Source organism: Glarea lozoyensis (assembly GCF_000409485.1).
Source record: "Glarea lozoyensis ATCC 20868 chromosome Unknown GLAREA16, whole genome shotgun sequence".
In the NCBI taxonomy this organism is placed as follows: Eukaryota; Fungi; Ascomycota; class Leotiomycetes; order Helotiales; family Helotiaceae; genus Glarea; species Glarea lozoyensis.
The window spans coordinates 215,217-240,019 of record NW_007360990.1 but is presented as its reverse complement, the minus strand read 5'-3'; the positions used below and the strand labels follow the sequence as shown (position 1 = coordinate 240,019).

At 45.3% G+C, this 24,803-nt stretch overlaps 8 protein-coding genes across 8 annotated transcripts; 3 read left to right on the top strand and 5 right to left on the bottom strand.

Annotated features, from left to right (window-relative positions):
* Positions 1-456: 456 nt before the first annotated feature.
* Positions 457-1,011, bottom strand: GLAREA_07359 (uncharacterized protein; the record flags this gene model as incomplete). The annotated part of the gene is made up of 1 exon (XM_008082047.1): positions 457-1,011. The coding sequence occupies one exon, from the start codon at positions 1,009-1,011 to the stop codon at positions 457-459; it is 555 nt and encodes a 184-aa protein (XP_008080238.1).
* A 2,357-nt stretch (positions 1,012-3,368) lies between these two features.
* On the bottom strand, positions 3,369-4,145 carry GLAREA_07358 (uncharacterized protein; the record flags this gene model as incomplete). The annotated part of the gene is made up of 2 exons (XM_008082046.1): positions 3,369-3,932; positions 4,005-4,145. 2 exons carry the CDS (start codon positions 4,143-4,145, stop codon positions 3,369-3,371), a joined length of 705 nt encoding a protein of 234 aa, XP_008080237.1.
* A 281-nt stretch (positions 4,146-4,426) lies between these two features.
* GLAREA_07357 (Mannose 6-phosphate receptor) lies at positions 4,427-5,909 on the bottom strand (the record flags this gene model as incomplete). Its single annotated transcript, XM_008082045.1, has 2 exons — positions 4,427-5,764; positions 5,811-5,909. 2 exons carry the CDS (start codon positions 5,907-5,909, stop codon positions 4,427-4,429), a joined length of 1,437 nt encoding a protein of 478 aa, XP_008080236.1.
* Positions 5,910-6,477: 568 nt separating this feature from the next.
* Positions 6,478-7,590, bottom strand: GLAREA_07356 (alpha/beta-Hydrolase; the record flags this gene model as incomplete). The annotated part of the gene is made up of 4 exons (XM_008082044.1): positions 6,478-6,645; positions 6,697-7,055; positions 7,117-7,322; positions 7,385-7,590. The coding sequence occupies 4 exons, from the start codon at positions 7,588-7,590 to the stop codon at positions 6,478-6,480; spliced, it is 939 nt and encodes a 312-aa protein (XP_008080235.1).
* A 3,581-nt stretch (positions 7,591-11,171) lies between these two features.
* GLAREA_07355 (uncharacterized protein) lies at positions 11,172-13,276 on the top strand (the record flags this gene model as incomplete). The annotated part of the gene is made up of 2 exons (XM_008082043.1): positions 11,172-11,435; positions 11,507-13,276. The coding sequence occupies 2 exons, from the start codon at positions 11,172-11,174 to the stop codon at positions 13,274-13,276; spliced, it is 2,034 nt and encodes a 677-aa protein (XP_008080234.1).
* A 2,227-nt stretch (positions 13,277-15,503) lies between these two features.
* On the top strand, positions 15,504-16,913 carry GLAREA_07354 (uncharacterized protein; the record flags this gene model as incomplete). The annotated part of the gene is made up of 4 exons (XM_008082042.1): positions 15,504-15,595; positions 15,644-15,713; positions 15,772-15,921; positions 15,972-16,913. The coding sequence occupies 4 exons, from the start codon at positions 15,504-15,506 to the stop codon at positions 16,911-16,913; spliced, it is 1,254 nt and encodes a 417-aa protein (XP_008080233.1).
* A 659-nt stretch (positions 16,914-17,572) lies between these two features.
* GLAREA_07353 (uncharacterized protein) lies at positions 17,573-18,448 on the bottom strand (the record flags this gene model as incomplete). The annotated part of the gene is made up of 1 exon (XM_008082041.1): positions 17,573-18,448. One exon carries the CDS (start codon positions 18,446-18,448, stop codon positions 17,573-17,575), a length of 876 nt encoding a protein of 291 aa, XP_008080232.1.
* A 1,329-nt stretch (positions 18,449-19,777) lies between these two features.
* Positions 19,778-21,300, top strand: GLAREA_07352 (RmlC-like cupin; the record flags this gene model as incomplete). The annotated part of the gene is made up of 2 exons (XM_008082040.1): positions 19,778-20,510; positions 21,131-21,300. The coding sequence occupies 2 exons, from the start codon at positions 19,778-19,780 to the stop codon at positions 21,298-21,300; spliced, it is 903 nt and encodes a 300-aa protein (XP_008080231.1).
* Positions 21,301-24,803: the final 3,503 nt, after the last annotated feature.

Sequence of the window (24,803 nt, the reverse complement as noted above, 5' to 3'; positions counted from 1 at the left end):
CGAAACCACGGGACTAGGGACCTAAGTCAGTACTGGAAGAGTTCCTTTTGCCTATTACGGGCTCAGTTCAAATATAAGCACTTTTGTTAGAGGGTTTTGGATTTTAGAGTAGAATATTGTATATAAGTCGCTAGTTTAGTCCAATAAGGCTTTCCGGGCTTAGTACTTTGGATGCTGTTTGTACTAGTAGTGACTAATAACAATCAACCGAATCTCCATCCTCATCATCATCATAATAATCATCAAATACATCATCAAATATATCATCAAATGTATCTTGTTTTTGTTCTTTTTCTTTTTCTGCTTCTCCCAACATAACCAAGTCCTCGGGAGTCACAACCGAAACCCTCACGTAGAACAAGTCCTCAAAAGCCTCAACAAGCCATGGATGAGCTGTTTCACATCTAGTAAGGTAATCTGTGCCAAACACCTCTTCTCCAAGTCTCCGATTCATTATCACGTTGACCGTTTTAGCCCTGCAAACCATTCCTCCAAGTACAATGGGATATCTTCATGCTCCCATTCCCGAATTTCCACGTGCTTGACCTTGTCAAACTCCGTAGACCAGGTTTCTCCAGCGATCTCCACCTCGGGTGCCTCGAGCACGAACGTATCGCTGTCAAAATTGACATAAGGATGGAAACAAGAACAATCGGGTTGATTCTCTGGGGACATGTCATCTTTGGAGACCTTTTCGCTGGCGTCGTCCGACTTCTCGTAGTGACTTCGTGATTGTGGACACTCGAAAGCGTCTGCACCGACTGTCCATTTTTCATAGTATTTTAGCGCTAAAACTCGAGATTCGTGGCATGTACTTAGCAGAGGTGGTGGAAGATGGCGATCAAGAACCCCGAAAGGGCTTTCGCACATACTGTGGTGCCAATTAAACTCTATGTTGCGCGTAAGCCCTCGTAAAGCCAATTCCCAGATTTCGAAACGGAGTTCTACGGGCAGTTTTCTGAATTTGTGGAACTCGGAGCAGACTTGTGGACGCTGAGTGATTGTATCCATTGTGATATGTATCAAATCAGGCTGTGCTAGATTCGGATGTCTGCAAAAATTCTGGTTAGAGTCTGGCGGATTTGTTGGTTGCTCTGTCGCTTTGTTGCTTTGATAATAGAAAGTTGAGTCTCGGAACAGTGCGTTTTAACTAAATAAAGTCTGACACCCACTTGTTTACCCTTTCCAAAACAGTACCGAACTAGCGGTGAAGTCGGCATGAAATAGTATAAGCCAGAAACAGTAACTCCTGTTCGTTGTTTCATAGGAAGGTGAAGAAGTGACGATTCACTCTAGACTATGTACATTTGGCTAGAACCGGACATCTTGGACGTATGCAAGAATTAGGTACTTACCTAGACACTTAGTGATATCTCACCCGAGAGTCTGTGGAACGTACTGTCTTGGATAGATGATATATTTATATTTATATAGAGAATAAACATGTACCTAATTAGATTGACAATTTAGAACAGACGGATTTCATATTTTTCATATTCCTTGTGTCTTTTTGTTTTCTCTGTCGACTTTCTAGTTGTCGATATATTCTATATGATTTGTCCTAATGTGTCTATATTAGTTCTATAGTCAAGTGTAATTTAAGGATGAAGATGTTTAGATTTTTGTAGTTTGAGATACCTAAAAAATATAATTCCACAATAATTATCCCTCAAGCCTTTACAAGAAACACCTTAGGACGTTTCCGATCCGGCGTTCCATGCCCCCTATACAGGTTTCTGAGACCCCAAAAAGCTCTCCATTCCCACCGCCTTTTCGACTTCTTCCTAGTAACCTCCGCCCTGACATCCGTGTCAACTACCACAGTTACTGTGTCTAATCCGTAGAGTAGCGTAGAAATGATGAACATCATATGCGTCTGCTTCCAATTGAAAATCTTTACATGCTTGATGAGTGGCATATGTAGTGTGGACCAACGACCAGCCGCCTCCACAAGATGGCCTTGGATCACGAGAATGTCGCTCGAGAAATCGACATATGGGTGAAAGCAGTGGCTATCGGGTAGATGATCTGAAGTGTTTGAATGATCAGAGAGCTACTGCTCTTTTGCGTTTGCGCAGTTTTGGGACTCGGTACAAATCGTCCATCGTTCGTAGTATTGGAGTGCTAGAAATCGAGATTCTCGACATGTACTCAGTAGCGACGGTTGTAGAGAAGGAAGTACAGCGCCGAAAGGACGCTCTGGAGCCCATAGAAAGTGTATCTCGCGTCCGAACAGGGGAAGTGCCAGTTTCCAGATTTGAAGACGGAGTTCTGTGGGAAGTTTTCCGAACTTCCGAAGTTTCCTACAGCCTCGGGAACCCATTGTGATGTTTATCAATTGGCAGGTTCTTTTTGATTTAGTTGACTGGAAGTTGAAGTCAGAATTGAATTTGAGGTATTTGTTGACGAAAGCGCAAGTCTTGGAATAGGAAGCACAGAGCGTGAGAGCTAAATAGAAGTGCACAACTAGGCGAGTTTTGCAGAACGACAACGAGCTGCCTGTGAAAGTATAATGAACAGGCTCAAGGCAGGAAGAGTGACTAAGTTTTCACATCTCGAAAATGTCTTTTCACTCGGGGTTATGTGAACTTGACCGAAATCTGATTCCTTCTGACCTTACGTGTGAACTGCCTACTCGGTAATATCTCAAACGAGAATTCATAGGTAATACTATCATAGTTAGACTACACATTGATAGTATCTGTTTCGCTAAAGCTGAACATTAAATCTCGCTTATATTCCTAGCGCTCACTAGTAGCAAGTGAGTACAATACTCGCGCTCTTATTTAGCTCTTATTTAGCTTACAAAGGAGGCAAGTCGTAGGTGAAGAAATTACACACTAGATTAGGTCATAACTAAATGGCCTGTACGAAAGATAGTGTTCCTTGCCGTGTCGAAAATCAAGCTATGAAATGTCATGTTTACACAAATGATAACTACGTACTAAGAAATCTCCCGCAACCCAATCCGCCTTGTCTAAAGAGAATGCTATGGTCGTAGTTCGGTAGAAATATTCTTACATGATAAGCACTTCGAGCGAGTGCCAATATTTTCTCCCCTAGCTAGCTGTAACTATAAACCGTCCCCGCGCGATTTGAGGGATAGCAATAAATCACGACAATTATAATATTGGAATTCACTCAAAGCTTTTTTCCCTCCATCGCTAAGAATACCATACCCAGTTTGTTATACTCCAAGCCGATCAGAGGTAAAGGTACAGCTAGCTGGACGGGAGACGAAAAGGATTCTGATACCTGTTAGCGACAGTCAGCATTCATTTGTTCACAGATTAGGTTTCATTCTTCATTTCACTAATAACACCGCAGCTGGATAAAGCGGATTTACACATGATGCAGCCAGATTAACGTCACGGAATCTCTTGAATCACAACCCTAGGAACCCTCCACCCCTCCACCCTCTTACACTTCTCAATCACCAATCTCACTCCCGTCCTCCTCTCAACCTCCGCCCTCAACTCCCTCCTAACCTCAACAACCAACCCTTCCAACCCCCTAAACCCCCTCAAAAGCAACACCAACCCCCCTCCAGCCCTCGGCCACCCCCTAACCCTCAACTGCCTCACCCTCCCACACTCCCCCTCCCCCATCCTCCAAACCCTTAACACAAATGCCCGCCACCATTCTCCCCCAACCACCACCACGAACTCGTCTTCCTTCCACCAGACATACGGAAAACATCTACAGCCCTCCAGCCTCGTAAAATACCGGTGCCAGCGCCCTGCATAAGCTTCATCACCCCCGTCGTGCGGGAAGGGATAGAGCGTGGTCTCAAACCTCATGCTGTGGTGGCGACAGGACTTAGAGCGTTGACATATGTTCCAGAGCTCATAGTATTTTAGGGCGAGAGTGCGGGATTCGGTGTTCACGCTTAGGAGAGGTGGAGGGGGCATGGGAGCGAGGTCGCCGAGACCCTGTGGTGGTATTAGAGAATACTGAATACCGCTTTATACTGAGGCTCTGAACTATCGATACTAAATACTTACACGTTGGGTGGGTGTCCATGTGAGGGTTTGTTGGCGGGGGGTGGGTACGAGGTTCCAGATCATGAGACGGAGTTCTGTGGGGAGTTTTTGGAAGAATGGGAATGTGTTTGGGGGTTGTAAAGCTGGAGGTTTAATATTCATTTTGTCAAGACATGGAAGTTGAGTTTGGTGATAAGGTGATAAGATGGTAGTGGATGAGATGTCTGGGTTGTGATGAGTGAGGCTGTACGTCGAAAGAACTTGAAGTGGAATTTGTAAGTATGGCACGTGATATATACATACCTCAATATACCTTTCCATCAGAACAATCTAAGTGGCAACGGGTATAGGGAGTTTATAAAGGCGAAAAGCTTCTGGCAAACGGTGATACATAGATAATATTACGCCCGACTCCATATCAAAAAGGGATATACATGAGAAGCTTATAACTCCTCTTTAAAAACTTCCTCGCTACCCTCACTGCTCTCCTCGTTATCTTTACTTGGCGCCTTCTCATCATCTTCATCTCCATCTACAATCCCCAAAATTTCTCTAGTCTCACCCGGCGAATCCACGACCTCAATTTTCCAGCCCTTCTCCTTGGCTAGCTGCTCCACCTGCTTCCTGACCTGCTCAACCATATCTGGATCAAGATCCAGCTCCTGCAACTCCGCATCACTAAACATTTCCACCTGACCCCCTTCGGCCTTACTTCTGGCTTTGCCAATAATCTCAATGTGCTTTCCGAAACTGTCGGAATTGAAATTTGCGGGAATTGCCATTTTGGGACTTCCTTTCGTAATCCATTTTCCTCCTCCAAGAACCACGCCGCCAACGGTAATAGTTCTCTTCTCTTTCTTGGGAGATGTAGCGAGTTCGGCTTCTTGAGATATGGCCTCGGTTCGTGCCTCGATTTCTGAAGTCGGGACAATGGTGCGGCAAACTATTAGGTTTGCCTTGATATCTTTCGGAGGCATGAAGGCTACATCATTACAGAGACGTGGTGTATAAATAACCATTAGATATGAACAAGTAGTGACTTCCTTGATGTAACCTATCCGATCGCTGACCTGTGGGTTGCAATGGAATTGCACTTCAATCTTGCGTGGTTTACCAGTTAAATCGCATGTAGTGCCTCCTTCCATCTTCTGCACTAGGTATCTTGTGTCACCCTTCATTTGGAGATCGGTCTTTGGGGATTCGGATCGAGTCGATTTCGTCGAGATCGCATTACCCCATTCATCTGACTTATCTGACTTCTCATTGGATTTCTTCGCCCGTCCTAGGACGAATTCTTTGGTATTTGTGTCTCGTGCTGGCGGTAATGGCGGTTTTCCAGCTTGCGGGGGAAGGGCGTGGAACTGAGTGATTTCTGAGTTGTAACAGAACGCATATGACCACCACCCAGAAACATAGTACAAACAGTTTCCTTCAAGGTCCTGGAGTAGCTCCCAACCTCTGTTCGTAGCTCTGACCATCTCTTTCGCCTCGGCCAACTTTGCCTCTGCTTCGGACGTCTCATTTCTTGGTGGGATATTGACGATTGGAATTGTACACAGATGTTGTTCGCCGTTTAGGTACATGAGCTCGTAAGTTTCGTTAGATGGATCGAATAATTGATCAGCTACATCTTTTCCCGTAGGTCCATCCGCAATGTTGGTGTGTGATTCGAGCTCGGTATTCGAAGCCTGCGGAGGGTTGTGAGTTGCGGAAGCAGCTTGCTGAACTATGGCACTGGCAGCTTGATCTGAAATAAGTGATTTTGAGAAGATCACTTCGTACTATCCTCCGTAAGTGGTGCGTATCAAAATGTCGAGATCTACTAACCTGAGGAAATGCCAGCAAGTCATCGTGTACACTAAATACATTTTGACTTGCGATTGCTATTGGGGCTACGGCCAGTAAGGCTGAAATATATGTATGCATTTTGCCATGTGGACTGGAAATGCTGAAATGGAATGGGAAGAATGGTCACTTCCCTTGACTTGTCGCAAGTTGATTCCAAGCTGTCCTCATCGCGTTATCGAGATGTGGCTGATGGAACACCTTATGCGGGTCACTGTGGCTGAAGTACGGAACAATATTTATCCAACAGGGCAAGCGTTAAACACTTGCTCCACCCCATCCTTAAAACACATGGCGATTCTCTTTTACCAGCTGTCTTGCTGGGGTTCAAGGAAGAATGAGATGTGTTAACAATTCTCATTTGGTTGAAGATCCTCAGTCCGACCCACGGCTTCAACACTCGAGTCATCATAGCGAAGTCTCTCCTACCCAAGAGGAAAGACTGCTGGCTCAAAGCGGTTTGATGAGATCGAAATTGCTCGTGGAGTGAGGGCTTATTTCTAATTTCTGGCATTCTTTCGCTGTTGCTACCGGCATTAATCAGAGGGAAATTTCTCATTCGAAGAAACATTATTCTATTCTACGCGGTCCAGCTCCACGATAGCATGCACACATCTAGAACTTACCACTACCGACAGAGGACCAGCGTTCACCAGAATTTCCTAACAAATTCACAACCTTCTCTAATCCATTCCTCCTCCCCAGTCATGTCGACATCAAACCCATGACCCCCATCCTTAATCGACAACAAAGCAGGCGTATCAGGATACAATTCCCTCAACCTCTTATGAAAGTCCACAGTATTCTCGAGCAGGACCTATCCTCGTCAGTGATTCTTCTCCACCAAACCGGTCGACGAAAGACTCACCATATCATCTTCCCTTCCATGCACAAACCAAATCGGAGGCACTTGTACGCTTCCCGCCTTCTCCAAAACCTTAGTGATAAACAACCTCTCATCCTTCCCCAACAGCTCCAACTTTTTCCCTTCCCGAAGGACACCCATCATCAACGGCGCGCTCCCAGGAAACGGATCAGACACTCTCACTGCCCCAGGCTTGAGACTAGCAATATATTCATCAACTGTTTTTTCTTCCATCGGAGCTTTCCGTTCGAGATGCTTCACGGAAACAGAATGTGCGTAGTCCACAGCGCCATATTGGCATATCACTACTCTCATCTTCGCAAACGGGAATAGCATTGCGGATAGGATAGATAGATAACCACCTGACCAACTCATCAGCTTCATAATCCTCTACTTTAGAACCAACGCAAGAGGTATACATACCAGCACTTTCACCACAAACAGCAATCCTCCCCAAATCAACCTCAACACCCAAATCCAATCCCTTTACACATCCGGCTAACCCACCATGAACCCATTTCCAGAAATCCTCGACATCGTCTAGAATCTCTGACCCGTTCGCTTCGGGCATGAGTCTATAATCCGGAGTTACGATAATCGCACCTTGTTCCTCGGCAAAGCGTAACAGCCTGTTAATCTGATCAGCGCGATTCCTATACGAACTTACACCTTTCTGAGTGACAGGACATACCAAATAGCAAACCAATCCTCGAACATCCGATCTCCAACAACCAATGCTCCACCGTGGAAATGTACTAATACCGGACATTTCTTTGCCGATTTTCCACCTTCTATAATCCTTTTTGGTACAAGAACAGTTGCCTGCAAAGGTGTCTGCGACACTGTTTTGTAGGTGAAATCATTCGGTGTGAAAGGCGCGAAACGTGATTGCGACATTTTGACAAGTATGCTGGGAATGGAAAGGTTGAGATTGAGTACAGAGAACAGTAAGTTACTGAATTCCTGGAATACTGGGTTGATGAATGTGATCAAAGGTCTTGGCCAACGAGTCTTATATACATTTGCTTTCCACGTCCTTTTTGACGTCAACTACTCACTCACTTCAACTCGCCCCCTCCTTCTAGCTTGTGCAGGCTCAACCGTACACTCTTCCAAAAATGCAACTTAGGCCAACTTCTCATCTCTCTCCATACGAGCCGACAACTTTTACTCGTTCAAAAACTCCACAGTACCATCTATTCAGGGGGAGAGAGTAACAAACCGACACTAAGACCGCGGATATACCACATGTGTCGGCTCCCACACCTACGAATGCCGATTGAAAACCTGCTGAAGTGGGATGGGATTGTGGGAGCCGAGTGGGAGCCGGCCGAGTGACGAGTGCCAGACATGATGCGCGAGTAAGTGGATGAGTGGGAATAGAAGTGGTAGGTTTTTGTGAAATAAGTTTGATGTGAGTAAATACAGTAGAGGAGGAAAGAGGACAGTCCTTCTTTACGCTAAAATTGCAGTACACTCACCTATGGCTCCGCCTGGGCATGTAACTCGCCTATTTAGAACAAGATGCGCTGCATGAATGCGATATTGAATAGCTGAACAGTGTACACAATAGCATAGGTAGGGTAAAATTCGTGTTATTCGGAGGTATTTGGTTTTGTAAGGGAAAGAGGGTCTGATGATTTTCATTTGGTATCCACTTATGAGAGTAAGACAGCTGGTGTAGGCATATGGCTTTTTTTTAATAGCTTGAGGTTTGGAAATACAAACTTTCAGTTGGCAGGCACGTGTACCTGGAACCCGTGATTGACTTAGACGTATTTGGGCAGTTAAACAAGTGATTTTATATTGTGTATTTGATTTTCGGGATTCTACTTATCGTTCAACGTGGAGTGGTAATGTTTTAAGAGCAGACAAGTTAGGCTTGTTAAATCGTGGTCGGTTGTCGTAATGTTTACTTGTTCATAACCCGAATTCCTAACAGAGATGTTGGATTCGTTGAACAAGAAGGGGGGGAAGATGATCTGGTATTACTGATCAGACATAGAGGAGCATTGATGTTAGGTGTAACCACGTGATGTATATCCTCTGATACATCAGAGTCTGTCCTTACCTGCTTTGCGTTGTCAAGTACTTTAACAGTTTAATATCTCGAATCTTACTCGAGATCTCTTCAAATATTGAGACCTGTTAGTAAGATAGATATTAGGAACCTTGTCAAGCTTGCTCAGATGACCATGAGGAACGATAGCAGGTGTAATAGTCACGTGACTCACCTCGATATCAAAATGTCCTGAATCCCAGCGTCTAGACTTGTCTTGAATTGCCGAAGACCTCCAAACTAATCTCATCATCGATCTCAACATAATCTCGACATAATCTCGATAGAAACGTGCATGTGAGCATCACCTTCTTGATTCCAGCCTAGGCATTCGGTGAAACTAAAAAGTAATTGGGTCTCAGTCCATCAAGCGGAGCAATGTCCTTCTGCCAGCGAAGCGTTGGGCATCAGAAAAATGATTGGCATTCGGATCAGTGACACCACCTTGATGAAAGGTCTAGGCTTTCTCATCGGTTGCACAACTCTGAATCGAAAGGTATATGTAGGGTACGGTCATCGTATCCAATCTTCCACCGTCTGACAAGCGTGGGGAGGAACAGTGCGAATAATATCTCTCATACATGCGGACCACGAGCATCGCCCGACGACATGCACGTCGAAAAACGCCTGGAAAAGAAAAGGAAGCTAGAGATGGACCAGGAGAATAAAGCCGGTGCGGGAAACCAGCCATCAGTCAAAGGTGTGTGACGACCCAAGCAACCCAACTTGGGAACCGCTTCATCCAGTGAGATGTGCGCCGATGTCGATGCGATGGAATCTTGTCTCGCCGAGCAATACGAAAGGTTGTCTGAAGATGCGAACCACTTTCCACTCAACGATGCCAACGTGTCGCATGTCTCTCCCCGTCGCACGCAAAAAAGGACTGGAATTCCACCCCTCTCATTTGCCCATGTCCATGCACTGGAGTTGTCACTCAGCGTCGGGGCAGCGAATCAGTGTGGACATCCTCCCCCGTCCATCGTTGCGGTTGGCTGTGAAGGGAACGCAGACACTACTTTTCCTTGGTCTTCTTTTGCGAATCTGTAGGGTTGATATGCCAATGGTTTTGCGGGCGCAAAGTGAGGCGGACTAGGCAAAAGACACCGCCTCACCGAATGCCACGACTGTGATTGCACGCCCGACCGGAGAGCAACACGAAGGTTTCGATTTCGATGAAAGCGACGCTGCCGCTGTTGTGCCTGGTCATCCGGGTGCGTCTCGTATGGACTCGCTTTTATACTTTGCGGCAGGCTGGCGGTTGGGAGGTCTTGATTGATCGATGGCTGTTTGTTGACTGGAGATGTTCGCCCGGCTTGTGTGGGCGAGGGGGAAAGATGCCAGGAGAGATGCGGTGATTGCCTGAGCTAATTGCGGCCATGATAGGCATTGGAGTAGAGTGCTTTTGGGACGGAAACGTGCTCTTTGCGTGCCTTGCTGACCGCTGGAACTGGGTGTTTAGTCTCATCGGGAGAGGCGGGAGGATGGAACTAGAATCTACTCCTCGACTAAAGAGTCAACCCAAGCATCATTCCTGCGGGATAATGTGAGATCGGTTCTACCTCAGCCGTACGAGTATCACTCTTAGCTCTTACGTCGTCAAAGCTACATCAGATCCATGCAAGGTTCGCAGATGTCATGCCTCCTTCGTATGCCGCTTTTCCCCTTTCAACAGCATCTTGTGCTTCGAAATCTAGAAAGCTTCCTCCGATAGACCACATCGACCAGTCTCAGACCGCTGCCGGCTTTGCGACCAGCCTCCATCCAATCCCTTCCCCCACCACCATCTGCATCTGCAAACAAACTCACCCGTCACCACACCCACTCGTGCTCCTCCCCATCAACCTCAACCCCCGATACCGACTGCGCAGGACTACCCACCATGCAGCTCGCACAATAACTCGTCTGGTACATCCCCACAACCCCTCTGGCCGTCATCTACAGACCCAACCGGAAGCTCTCCTTGCCCTCCCACGACGCCTTTCCAAGCTCCCTCCCAGCTGATCGCCATTGAGACCCAAACAGAGCCCCATTCTGGAGCCCGATAATCGACGAATACTTAGTTTGAGGCATTCCTCAATTCCTCATTATCCATCCGTCGTCTGTCGCCCTGTTTTTGCAATCTGCAAGGACTACCGCTCATCACTACCACTTCAAACATCACCCAGTGCGAACCATCATCATCTTCACTTCTTTGTGCAGCTCAGCACTCCATAGGTAAGTTTCCTTTTGTTCATACCTGATCAGCGCGCTGGTCAATCCTACCCTCTGCATGCTGGTGAACTCTTGCTGATCAGAGGCAAGGCTGCAGATCGTCAAAGCTTCAACACCGACGAAGCATCGAAGCTCGAAGCATCACTCAGGCAACTCAAACAGCAATCCTTCTAACCTTCATAAACATCTTCAAGCAAAGCTGCCTAAGATGTCCAACGGTCTTACTATCAACACATCTCTCGACAAGGACCGCCAGTTACAACTTCTACTCGAACGACAAGCCGAGATCACTGCTCAGAATGCCGACCTCCAGGCCCAGATATCTGCCCTCCAACAACAATCACAGGTGTCGACCAGTGCTCCCTCCCCTTCCTACCTGCAACACCAGCGGACCCCGATAAACAAGAACCACCTCCAGCGAAATGTAAATGTATCGCGCAGTGCTGGGCCTACCATGGCGAGACAACTCTCTGTAGGACAACCCTCCTTACCCTCCTTTGGTCCCATTCCTCCCCATCCCTGAACCGGTTCTAATGACAACAGGACCAAGCCCCATCCCAGCGAGCAAGAGCCCTCTCCCAACGGTCCCTATCGTCAACCTCGATGGCCAGAAAGAACTCGAGAGGAAACACGTCTGCGCGAAGCGGTAACACCCCGTTCAGCCAAAACGGCAACACGATGCCTCGTCCATTCCGGTCCGAGCAACCCCGCGATGACAACTCTATGGACACCTGGATGGACAACAGCACCTACACCCTCAGCCATCAACCTCAGGGGCTCCAACGATCGGTATCGCAACGTCACGAGCTTCCGCAGGTACCCGAGTTAGATCTCGGGCCTCTGGGTGAGAGTCCTAACGACTACATTACGAGAATAATAGGCACGCCAACGCTCGCAGTCTCTCCACCATTCTCGACACATTCATCAGCAACACTCGGCAGTCATCATGCCAGCAACTCATTCAACATCGCAACACCGACCACACCAACCACCGACTCTCTCACGACGGGTACAACCCTTGCAAGTATGAGTCGAGAAAACAGTCTGTGCAATGAGCGTGTGCTCGAAAGTTTCCCCATGATGCATCTCAATTCGAATACTTCTTATTCCTCTGATGTCAATGCTGATCAATTTTTGTATGATCAAGTTTCTCTTACATCTGTCAATCGTTGCAACCGCTATTCGTCGAGCGAAGAGCAGAACCAAATCTTACTTGGGGCTGGTGGTGTCAGTCATGATTCTTTTTCACATTCTTTTTCTTCTGCAGATACCTTTCCCTCAGTTTATCTTGGTGAGAAGATGGAGAAAACCCAGTCGAACGAAAGTACTTCGTCGACTTCATCTTCCGCTTCTCGAAGTAAGCAGCGCCTGCAAAATGCTATTGCAGCTGCTGAGGCGCGACCACTTCAACCAAAAGGTGGAAGTGTAGAGACAGTCATGTCTCGTGAAAACTCATCACGATCGATACGAATCGAGTCAAAGAACGTGTTGTCAGACAACAAGATGGCTCTTCATGCCAAGCCAAGCTATCAACGCCCAAAACATGATCGAGTATATTGCAAGCAGTGTGAAAGTCATCCTGAGGGATTTCGTGGCGAGCATGAATTGAGAAGACATCAAGATCGTGAGCATAAATCTATGGTCAAGAAATGGGTTTGCATCGAGCCTTCGGGTAATGGGCATCCCAAACCTGAATTGCCTTTGTCAAAATGCAAGGCATGTGGTCAACAGAGAAAGAAATACGGAGCATATTATAATGCCGCCGCACATCTTCGTCGCACACATTTCAAGCCAAAGGCCAAGGGTCGTGGCAAGAATAGCAAGGTTGATGATGGTGAGAAGCGTGGTGGAAAGGGTGGTGGTGATTGGCCTCCTATGTCTGAGCTTAAGCATTGGATGAAAGAGGTTGAGGAAGCTGTACCGGATTTTTCTCTATATCCAGAAGAAGACGCGGCTGAATCAGATGACGAAGAGAACCCCGACGGCCAATATGACGAATACAGCAGCCCTTCTCAACCTGTCGCCAGCACATCGAACTACAACTACCCATACATGTCCGACATCACCCTTCCCACCTCCACCAACACCGACGCCTTTAACGAGATGAACCTCGACCTCAGCCCTCACGATTCAAATGTCGGCACCTCGCCAATATACGGTCAAAATCACTTTCAACAATATTCTCTGTCGAACTCAAATGTCGTTCCCCAATTCGGGAATGACGCGATGGCTTTGAATAATTTCTTTGAACATCCTATCCCTCAGGGATATGATGAAGCGGTGTACTCTTCTTATTCTTCTTCTAGCTTCTGAACATTTTTGAAGAAGCTTTTTGTATTTTCCTTTCTCATTTTGCTTTGATCTTGGTTGTCTTCTTCTTACACTTGATCACTTGATCATCTGTCTTTTTTCTTTTCTTCTTTTCTTCCATGCAATCATGACGGTTTATGAGATATGTACACGGTAGAGTTTCATATTCAGAGTTTTAAGCTCTCATGACATCTTTTCCATATTTTTCTTTTTCTCACCATTCTTATTCTTCGAATGTATATATATTATGTACATCTTTTTTCATTTTCTTTGTTGGGATTGGGCTCGGGGCTTTAGACATGGGGTTAAGGGGGAAGAGAGCGGGGTCTCTTATACGTTTAACCTGGACATGGTCGGTTATGTGTATGTGTATATGATGTTATGAGATAATGGTCATGAATAACGGCGTTGGGGGTTTTGGATCTGTCCGGGTGTGGATGGATCTGTGTATATTTTGGGTTGGGATGGGGGTTACGGGATAGGGGATTGGGGACATGGGGCCTCTTTAATAGAGGTGGGGGGTTGTATATATATATAGGGACTAAAAGTAATATAGTAATTGTTATAATATTTATTTATCATCGATCATAGTACTCTAATATCTATTTTTATTTTAAAATCGTAACCTTTACTAGTCTAGTCCTTGTCGCCATGTGTCTGTGAAAGAGCACCAGTGACGTCTCTTCGATCGAATCATAGAACGTAGGTTATTTCGCTACTTAGTTGTATTCTCAGTAAATTATAGGTTCAGAGTCTTCTTCTAGGAATGGTATAGTTGGAATTATGAATTCTTTGTGTTTTGGGAATAAATGAAAGTCTGTTTTTCTTTCTTTCTCGAGATTCGGCAAGAGATAAGATAAGTGGTATTTACTCAAGGAGAGTGAGGATATGTGATGGATTTGTTCTATCGGTTCGCTGAAAAAGATCGTTGCTGCGATAAAGCCTTAGTTAAATTAAGTCAACTACGCCGATCTCAGTAGATACATTTCCAAATCGTTATAGTTTGATACTCTCCGGATCTCTAGGTCGAGAAAATGGTGATGCCAATATGATGTTTAGGGCGTTTGTACTTCTTACTTGAGTTTATAGGAGAAGATTCGACTTAGATTTTTGGTATTGGATTCTTGGTGCTGTATGCTGTCGTTGGATGGCGATTTTTAGTTCCTCGGTAATGGTGAGGGAGCGTCTGATTCGGAGGGATGATTGCTGACGGTATGAGGTTTTGTTTGTTCAATGTTGTATGTGATCTAGGGTTTCTATTCTACGTACGAAGTTCTTTGTTCATCTACTCACATTTTCTACTCACTATCACAACAGGGTGCAACACGAGCTTTTGACTAGGGCTACACAGCTAGTAGGTTGATAAGGATCTACTTAAAACTGGGTCGGTTTAGTTAGACTTGTTAACGTCGTAAAGATGTGTTTTTTGCCAATATTTGATCGACACAAGGCTTTATAGGTGTATAATATCGAGAGTAAGATTTGATTCCTACAAGATCACTTAAAACACCACTGTTGTGACAGTGAGTAGAAAATTGTGAGTATGGTGGTTTTGCCATACCCCTGCCGCTTCCCCTTTCATCCCGCACACAACTGATAAGCCCCTACTTTTTGCTTTTTACACGCATTCGACGCGTACAAAATTTAGATATCCCACCTACTACAAGCAGACAATGAGCAGCGTCACACGTGTGTTTCAAGAATCATTAATTCCCAATACCCCACGCGGCATGCGCTCGTCCACTTTCCTTCTTCTTCGCCGAGAGCCGAGATGATAATCAGTTCATATGGCTGGTGAAATGTTGCTTTTGCGTTTGTATCTTGCGCTCCGTGGAAGGCTTGATAGGGTATTAGGAGGCCGGTATATATGCCAGGGGCTATTCAGATATATCAGGTGCGCGAAGAAATGTAGGGTTGCAGGCCGTTTGTGGTATGCAACCTTATCTTACCCCTTAAAATACTACCTAGGTACCGGCATGGAAAGTGGCAATTGCTGCGAGTGTTATTCGCGTGTCTCCGGTTTGTTCTATACGGGAGGATGTAGGAGTTTCCGTATCGAGTCAAAAGAAAAGTTGGTGAATCTCGAGCATATATGGCCTGGTGTTTTTCGCGGTCTTGAGGGATTTTTTTCTTGGCGTAGGGTTTTTGAGTTCTTCTGTCGTCTGTTTAGAGGTGGGTTTCTGTTTTCGTTTGTTTATAGTTTTGGATTTTGGAGAGAAAGGTTGGCGATATGGGGGACTTTGATCCAGGATTTGTACGTACGCTTGCGGTACAATCGTGGAGTATGTATGGTGTGGGAATGTTTTTGATACTCCTTAGAATGTAAGCTCCTCGTTGTTTTTGAGAAACCCACATGCTGATATGTTGTAGATATGCGAGGATACATCGACTTGGCTTCAAGAGTTTGCAGTTGGATGATTATGGGATGGTTTTGGCAGGTGTAAGTCATTCTACGATCGACTCAGGCTAGGATGCCTCTGCTAATGCCAGATTTCTAGTGCTTCTACACTATTTTGATAGTATGCCTCAATGTTATTTGTGGAGGCGGTGGAAGCAACCTTTACCCACCTGAAGACTTCGAAAGCTTTACACCACAGAACATCCAAGATCGTATTCACGGGTCAAAGATTGTTGTAGTTTCTGAACAGGTAAGCCAACCTTCTCAAGCCTCGATCCGTAGCTAACAGGTCAATTCCAGGCCATGCTCAACGTCATATACACCGCCAAAGCCTGCGTCCTCGTCATGTACACCCGTCTAACCCTCAACCTCGCAACCCAACGCCTCGTAACCCACCTCGCGATCTACGTTTTCCTCGGCTGGCTGGGCACCGAAATAGCATTCTTCTCAACCTGTCGACCCTTCTCCGGATACTGGGCCATGCCACCTCCCAGCCCTCAATGTGCAACCTTAGAACACTACGCCATAATCCAAGGCTCCTTCAACATCACCTCCGACATCCTGATGCTGTTCATCCCTCTCCCACTCATAACGCGTCTCAGCGTGCCCTGGCGCCAAAAGACCGTCCTCATGGTCGTGTTCTCCATGGGCACATTCGTCATCATCGCCGCGGTCCTCACAAAGGTGTTTAATCTAACGGATATCTGGGATCCGAGTTACATGCTCTGGTATACCCGCGAAGCCTCAGTCGCGATTTACGTGAGCAATATCCCGCTCATCTGGCCGCTTGTGCGGGAACACATACCAGCGTTAAAACGCTTCACGCCGGGCCAGAAATCGTCGTCGAAGGAGAATATGTATGCGCTTAACTCGCGGCTGACGCGTAGAGCGTCGGCTGGGTTGAAGGGGAAGGGGATTCGTATTAATGATTCGGAGAGCGATGATAAACCGAGGGTGACGACTACGATTCAGGGGAAGGGGGATAGTAGTGAGGATCTTTCGAGTTTGGAGGGCATGGAGGTTGATGTCGAGATGGGTGGGGAGAAGGGGTGGAATCAGTTGACTGTTTTGGGGGATGGTGGGAATGGGATTCATATGAGTACGACGGTGCAGATTAGTGAGGAGGTTGTGGGACGGAGGGGCGTGCTTGTGCCGGAGCCGGTGTTGGTTAGAGGACGGGAGGAGGAGGGGGATGGAGAGAGGAGGGGGGAGTTTACGTGGGATTTTGCGAAAGTGAGATGATGGATCTGAATCGTGGGAGATTGAAATGGTCGTGTGAATGAGCGATCGGATACAGACGAAATATGGCACGATTCCGGGTGGCCGAGTCGATACGAGACGCAAGGATATGTTGAAGATCCGAGGAATTCAAGGAAACGAAACAGGAGTACAGGACTAAACGTTAGAGTATAGAAGTGGTGGTCGAGGATTGTAAAATTACCTAGTGTCTAGATGTATTATAGATGTAGTATATTTGTATATAGAGGTTCCATATAGAACATAGAAATCTTACATAGTTTCACAGACTTCCTATTCTGGCAATCTATCTTGGGGAGCCTGCCGTAGAAACATTGTAATTACTCAATACTGTTGACGCGATATTGGTATTTCGTCAATTGATGTGAGTGAACAAAATGTTTTTTTTAGAGAAGTTAAGATGAGTAGTCATTGATTTATCCAAGTACGTTGAGGTAATATCCTAGACTTCACTAATGAAGGAAATTAGATGAAACGTTTTGTACATCATAAAACAACTAACAGCCTGTTCGCGCTATGGTTAGCGATAATTGCACTTAGTTGATCGCATTAAAGAATGAACAGTGGCTCAACATACAGAGGGTGCTGTAGGCACGCTCCATGATTAGATAAAGCCTGTTGTAGTATATTTTTGAACTTTCTGTTCACCGTATCTCGATTTCCACCTCCACGCCCAATTCCTGGGCCAAAATGGCCAATTCCTTTGATAGCTCGAAAGACCGATCATCAGCATCAGCGTCATCAGACTCGGATTCAGTAGTTTCAGGTCTATCGGTGCCAGAAGCCATCACCAAACGCAAATTAGGAAATCTCTCTTCCTTCTTTTCCAAGATACTTATCATCCAATTCCTCTCCCGATCGACGAAATCGTAATACTCATCGCCACCATAATAGACCCGTAGTTCCTCAATGTTTAGCGGAAGGCGAAGGTAAAAGTCTTTATCAACTACGCTCCATGCGATCTCGGGGAGGAATATGTAACCGATAAGAAGGGTCTTTATCTTTTTGAAGTCGGACAGATCTAGGGGCCCAGTAAAGTAGTGCTCAATAGTAAACGTTCTCGTTTTTGCTGTCAAGACGAGACTTTCCAGGCTGTCGACATGATCGTCCAGCGCTATGGGTAAAAAGTCCAAGTCATAACCATTATCGTCTTCATCGTCAATGTTTTTTGGAGTCTTCTCTGGGAGAAAAACCATGTCGAATTTGAAGCTTTTCAATTGCTTAGGTAGGGAAAGCAAAACTTCCAATACGAAGTTACTTATGCAGCATCCGAGAAGATGTAGACTCTCAACGCTAGAAGTGTGCCTGTGCTTAATATCTAATTTCCCTACGATTGCCTCATCTTCGACATCTTCGTCTGTCTGATCCCAGATATCTTCCAGGATGATTGCATTAATATTTGGAAGTGAGAAGAGCTCAATTATTTCTTCTGCGCGCTCACAAGGAGTGGCTACAGCTCGTACGAAGTGCTTAAGGAATGCCTGGGCTTCCAGCACTGGTGGTAAGCTCCCTAGTCGCATCTTCCCCGGTATGCGGTCGGGATTTGGTAGCAGGCTTGGGAATCTGTACATTTCACATCGCAGAAGACTGTGAAATCTTTTGCAAACTTGCGTTAAATGGAGAAGTAAGTTACATCGTTCGAAGGAATCAAGGGCAATGAAGCGGGTGAGAGAAATCCAATACGAGCTCTTCAGACCGTTAAGATCTATAAGGAGGGATGATGGGACGACATGTTCCATAATTATCATTAACAGAATTTCATCTGGTAACGAAAGGAGATTGGCCATTTGGATTGGAGACAATATGCGGCGAAACGAAAGTTTTGTCTAGTGTGGTTGATATAGAAAGTAGAATCTAAACGCGACTTTAGTTTTCATCAAACCGCATGAATGGAGCGAATTTCTTACTCTCAGAAACTCTCCTTTTAATACCACATGAGCCACTCTGAGCAGATCGGGATTGCTGCAGAATTACTATCGCTGGCTCTCGTAGTCGAGTTTAATCCAGGTGCTACAGTTAGAAAAGAATTTCAAAGAAGTTGAATTGATGGATTGGTAATAGGTAGAGCGGGAGTTGGATTGGTAGATCTCGGAATCAACGCTTGTGGACGAGACCTCGGAATGGAGATGTTTGTGCCTCCGAGGGAGTTTAGCCACTCCGATATAGCGCCCGGACGGTGCAAGCGTCGGGCGCTGGTATTCACCTAACCCATAATTATTTGATTGCGCTCAACAAGGTTGGTTGCCCAAAATAATTGACGAAATGAATGATATTGTGCCAAAGTGATAGACAGAATGTGCAATATTTTGTCAAATTAAATGACTAAACAGGACTAAGTTGCCGTTCGAGGGAGGCGCCCAAGTCTACCATTCATTATTGTTAGTTTCTTCGAAGCCCAGTCCGATACCAAAACCCCCAAAAAATAATTTAGATGCTGTTGTCCGTTTTGGTTTTTTTGGCAATCTAATATTACTCTCAGTAGCAAAAAGCGAGGTTGCGAAATCAATTGTTCAGCAATAGGGGTATTAGCGTCGCTTACGGAATCGCTTGTAAGCGATTTATCAGGAGGCTGGAGGGGTGATTTCAATGCTTGATAACCAACTCGGCAACCTTCCTATGTCCACCACGTTCCTTACCTACACTTTTCCTACAAGTATTATGCCTTTCCGATGAGGGTCTCTCTATTCATGATCTCAATTGCCATAGCAATCCTATCGATAACCTCCCGAGAAGCGATCAAAACCCAACTCCTCCACTTAGCGAAGTTAATCAACCCCTCCTACACCTACTTCGAAGGCCTCCCCTTCCTTCCTCTTCGATTTCTAAACCAATATACCATACCCGCAAACATGACGGTCGCACGGACCATCCGCAAAGCCATTCTCGCAACCGAGGTGCTTGAAGGCGCAGGCGTCCGTGTTAGGAGGTCGATTGGAACGCCCCAACTTCGCAACCTCACGCCTTTTATAATGCTAGACTTCTTTAACAGCGCTCCAGGAGCTGGATTCCCAGATCATCCGCATCGGGGGCAAGAGACGATCACCTATTTAATGGAAGGAGCGATCGACCATGAAGATTTCGCCGGAAACAAAGGGAGAATCGAGACGGGGGACTTGCAGTTCATGACGGCAGGACGGGGCATAATGCACGCAGAGATACCCAGTCTTAGCTCAAAAGCGATCAAGGGATTTCAATTATGGGTTGATCTGCCAAAGGAGCTGAAGATGTGTGAGCCTCGCTACCGCGATCTGAAGGCTGCAGAAATCCCTACGGTTGATATTGACGATGGGAAGGTCAAGATCAAGGTTATCAGTGGGCAAAGCCATGGAATTGATAGCGTAAAGGACCTGGCATATACTCCCGTATGGATATTCGACATTGAGATCCAACCTGGTGGAAATATTACTCAAGCGTTGCCTCAGGGGTGGAACGCTTTCGCATACAACATGAAAGGCAGCACGAACTTCGGAGTTGGCGAAGATAAAACTGCAATTGGACCAAATCACAATGTCGTATTTGAACAAACAGGAGATGAAATTGTTGCTGGAGTTGACGCGAGCGCCAAAGAGAATGGCCATTTTAGTAAGTCCAATATTTATTTACATTGCTCGCTACGCTACCACGGGAACGAACCCCCTTTTCTTCATCAAAAAGCGGGCGTTTCTCCCGATTTCCAATTCTCCATATCGAAAAGCGATCACACGCTTGCGAATACAAATTCGAAAGTTGTTTCAAGTGGTACAGCTTTTTTCTTGAGAATGGCCTGGAGAAAATGCCCTTCGGAAGAAGAGTAAATATGATCCTGACCAGCGATTCCTTGACCGACTTACAGTTGATCATCGTTTCTTTGATTTTCTTACAGTTGGGAAATCGTACAAAATTCGGGATGCTTCCAAGTGGAAACATCCCCTTTTAAAAAAAAATAACGTCCACCAAAACAGCAAAAATCAAAAAGAAATGCTTGGACCGTGAATCGAACACGGGGCCAATGCAATCATGAATAACAGTTAACTGTATCCATTGGCAAGCATCGATTTTACCACTAAACCACCCAAGCTGATTCGTTGGAACACTTCCGCCATTTTGAATATATATACCTCACATGATCCACTTTTCGAGCTAGTGCCGACATCTTGCATTCCTCTCCACAGCTGACCCCACCTACAAAAATCACACATGCTAACCAATATCTTCTCTTCTAGTTCTCGTAGCAGGTCTACCTCTCGATCAGAAAATAGTCCAATACGGACCGTTTGTGCTGAATTCAGATAACGAAGTTCGGCAGGCGATGATGGATTTCCGCACATTTTCGAATGGGTTTGAACGTGCGAAGAATTGGCAGAGTGAGATTGCGAAGAGTGCTGGGTATTAGGGAGTGATAGATAATTAATGAAGTAACGAATTATTAAAAAATTTCCTTCTGGTTTTGATCGTCTGGTTGTACGCTAATTGGGAAGAGATGCAAAGCTTTATTCTACTGTCTTGAGGAGGTAAATATTAAAATTTATATCGAAAACTGTCCGGACGAAACTTGTAAATAGCCTGTTTTAATTTGGCTTCATCGGTGATTCATAGAGAATACTTAGTAGTTGAAAGGTGACAACGACCCGGTCAAGTTATCAAAATGTTGTTTATTCGGTCTATTATTCTCAAAAAATAAACATTTGTAGCTCTTGTTTCCGATTCCATTAAGACGAAAAGTGATGACTGTCTAAATTGATTTGATTTATTCGCTTTTAACGAAGCAAATGCCTGGCTGGCGAAACACAATATTCAGTGGATTAAGTCAAAATTACCGATATTTAGTCAATTGATCGAGTAAATGTCACGTTTCGGCTGATCTGACGTTTAAGTAAATAAAGTCTTGTTTACCCAAAAAGTGACGAAAAATACGGCATTCTGTCAACTTCGATAGGTAACTATCGCGTTGCGAGTGGTAATTAGATCGTCCACCGCGAGTCCGGCTCATACTGTGGGTATTTACGGCTTCACATGACCAAAACTTGAACCTCGATTCCATAAATCCATGGAGCTTCATGTTCAATCCATCGTCAACATCCATCGAATCCGGGAAATGCAACTACACCGACATCCATACACAACATTTGTTGAACTACTGGTACTCCGCGCGTGTGTAAATTCGTCGGTCGCCTGAACTACGACGAACGCATGACGTTCCGCTTGTTCTGTTGAGTGGTTTTAACACAGCGGTATGTCCTTTTTGGAAGTCCAGAGAGACAATCGCCAAGCAAGATCTGTGTTCATGATCAAGTTGCATTGAAAAGAACACTGAACGCTTGCTAATTCGTATTGTAGGTGTTTTCTTGTTGCATAGTGAATTCCTAAAGCTTGGGGTGTGGTATGTGAGTCGTAGTAACCTCGCATAGCATTTTACTTTAATCCAGTACAACGAGTCGGCAATTCTTTCATTTACTGAGAATGGTAGACGAAATACAAGATATTTTGTCAATACATATCAAGAAATATGTGACACTGCGTCAATTTTGTTGGAAAATATCAGGGTTCGACCATCGACTACTACTTGTATCGGCTACCGCGAGCAAAGATACACTTTCACCGATAATCGACTGGCTACGAACAGAAGTCGTTGTCATCGTTTCGAAGACTTATTTATGCTTGTTTCACAAGTTGGAAGAGATCCGTACTCTGCAAAGCTTACATTCGAACGTTCGAAAAAAGAAAGACAATGTCAAATCTTCTTTCGCTGCCAGATGAGTTTTTGTATATGATCATCGAGGATGTCTTCTCGGCACCTGCACTTCAATGTTTGGACGTTGATACTATCAGAACATCATTTTGGGCTGACGACACACGTTTGGTATTGGACAATGCACACAGTCGAAACAAATATCTCTATTCCCTGATCTTTGTTTGCAAAAGATTTCGAAATCTCATCCCGCCCAGACTATACGCTTCTCCGGCGATCTTCCTATCATCACAACGCATCAGTGGACGTAAGAACAGGCGACAAATATTATTCCAGGCCACCGTCGACGCATACCCTGTTCTCAAATACAAAATCAATACCGTAGCAACGCTGTGTGAGCTCGTTGAAGATATCCTCGAGCTTTTTGGCTCCCTCGGATCACTACCCTGATTTTGGACAGCCCTGTCGATTGGGTATCGAGAGGATGTTTCAAGTTCGGGCACAGCCAATTCTCAAGCGTCGAGAATCTACAATTGTTGAATTGTGGTCTCGACCGACATAAATTGACGCGACTACTGTCCCTACCAAAGAAAATGAAGACGTTCAAATATGAGGTGGATTTCCCTGCTCGAGGGAGTGGCGATTGAACAGCATTTCTAAATTATGATTTGTCATCTTTGACCTCCGCCCTGTGGATTCATAAAGACAGCCTCAGAAGTCTGGTCGTAACGATTGCGAACACTAATAAGGTCCCTGACTGGATAACTTTTGTTGAAAAGTTAGACTTCTCCGCGTTTAAATCACTCAAGACTCTCGTCATAGCAGCGATGCTTCTACCAAACGGATGCTGTTGGATCAGGAAGGAGGTAATCACTCGTCTGCCACCAAATATGGAGGATTTAAGAGTATTATATGATCAGAGAGAATATCTCTTTTTCTTGGAAAGGGAATTTACGTGGCTTACCTCGCTGTTGGAGAGTAAACGTTGGAAAATGCTAAGTCTGCGGAAGGTGGTAGTTGTTGGGTTTGGGAAGTCGAGTGGAGAGGTCGAGTTGCTTCCTATCTGCTACAGGTCATCAAGAGATCTGAGCATGCTGGCCGATGCGGTGGAGGTGACTGTGCAGGTTGAATCTTATTCATAGAACATGTCTAGGTATGTCACCTCTGTTTGTATTTCTCTTGTCACTAGATTAAGCATTTTGCATGGTTGACCTTCGCTAAATGAAATATCGAAGTTGTTGTAGGGACAACACTAGCTATTTCGAATCATCTCATTTCTCCCAACACAAGATTTCAACAACACGAGTTGCTGAACACAGTGCAGAGCCTAAGAACATACCAAATTAGACGAGTCAGAAATTCCATATACGACGAGATAATTTCTAGGCATGGTTGACCTACTTCGTGCATCGCAGATATGAGAGGTGACAGGCAGGTAGTTTTCAGGTCTGGGTCGTCACTTCCTCTTTGGTCATTTCAAGCTCAACAATTCAAGCGTTACGTCAACTTCAATGGTTGAGTCAAACCTGGAAGCTGAAAGTTCCCCGGGCAAACGATCAAATCAACAATATTTCCCAAAGACAGTCCACTTACGATTCTCCAGTATTCTCTACTACCTGTGAAGCCACATTCTTGGGTATATTCAGACAATGGCGATTAGCATTCAGAACTATCTTTATTCAACATAACCGTAAGGAAACTGCTGGTATGCTCGCAATTTATGGTATTCTGACAAACATCCTATAGCTGATTTGGATTTTGATAGGCTTCTTTGTCGGCTGCTCTACTTTTAGTACCAGACACATTTGTCGGCCATATTCTAGCCAGTCATGGAGGCCGTTTTCGAACCATTTCCAACACCCTCGGACTCCGGTAAACTTGCGAAAGCCCACGATATTACAAACTTTCCATCCCTACCAGCTGAGGTTCTACTCATTATCCTCAATATTTTGGTCCCGCCATCCACGCCCCTAGATATTGAGAATACTGTCATACAGGGGAGTTCGTGGTTTGCACACATGCGAAGGGCTGTAAATTCTGCCTCTGCCCGACGTCGCGCAATTTACGATATGGCACACATCTCTAAAGAGGTTAGCAGTCGCATAAGGACTGAACTACAAAAGGAACCCCTTATCTTTGACAACTCTGATTCTTCCGGCTGGCACGAGTCGTCTGGTGGTCTCGAAACAAGAGGGAAGGAACGTACT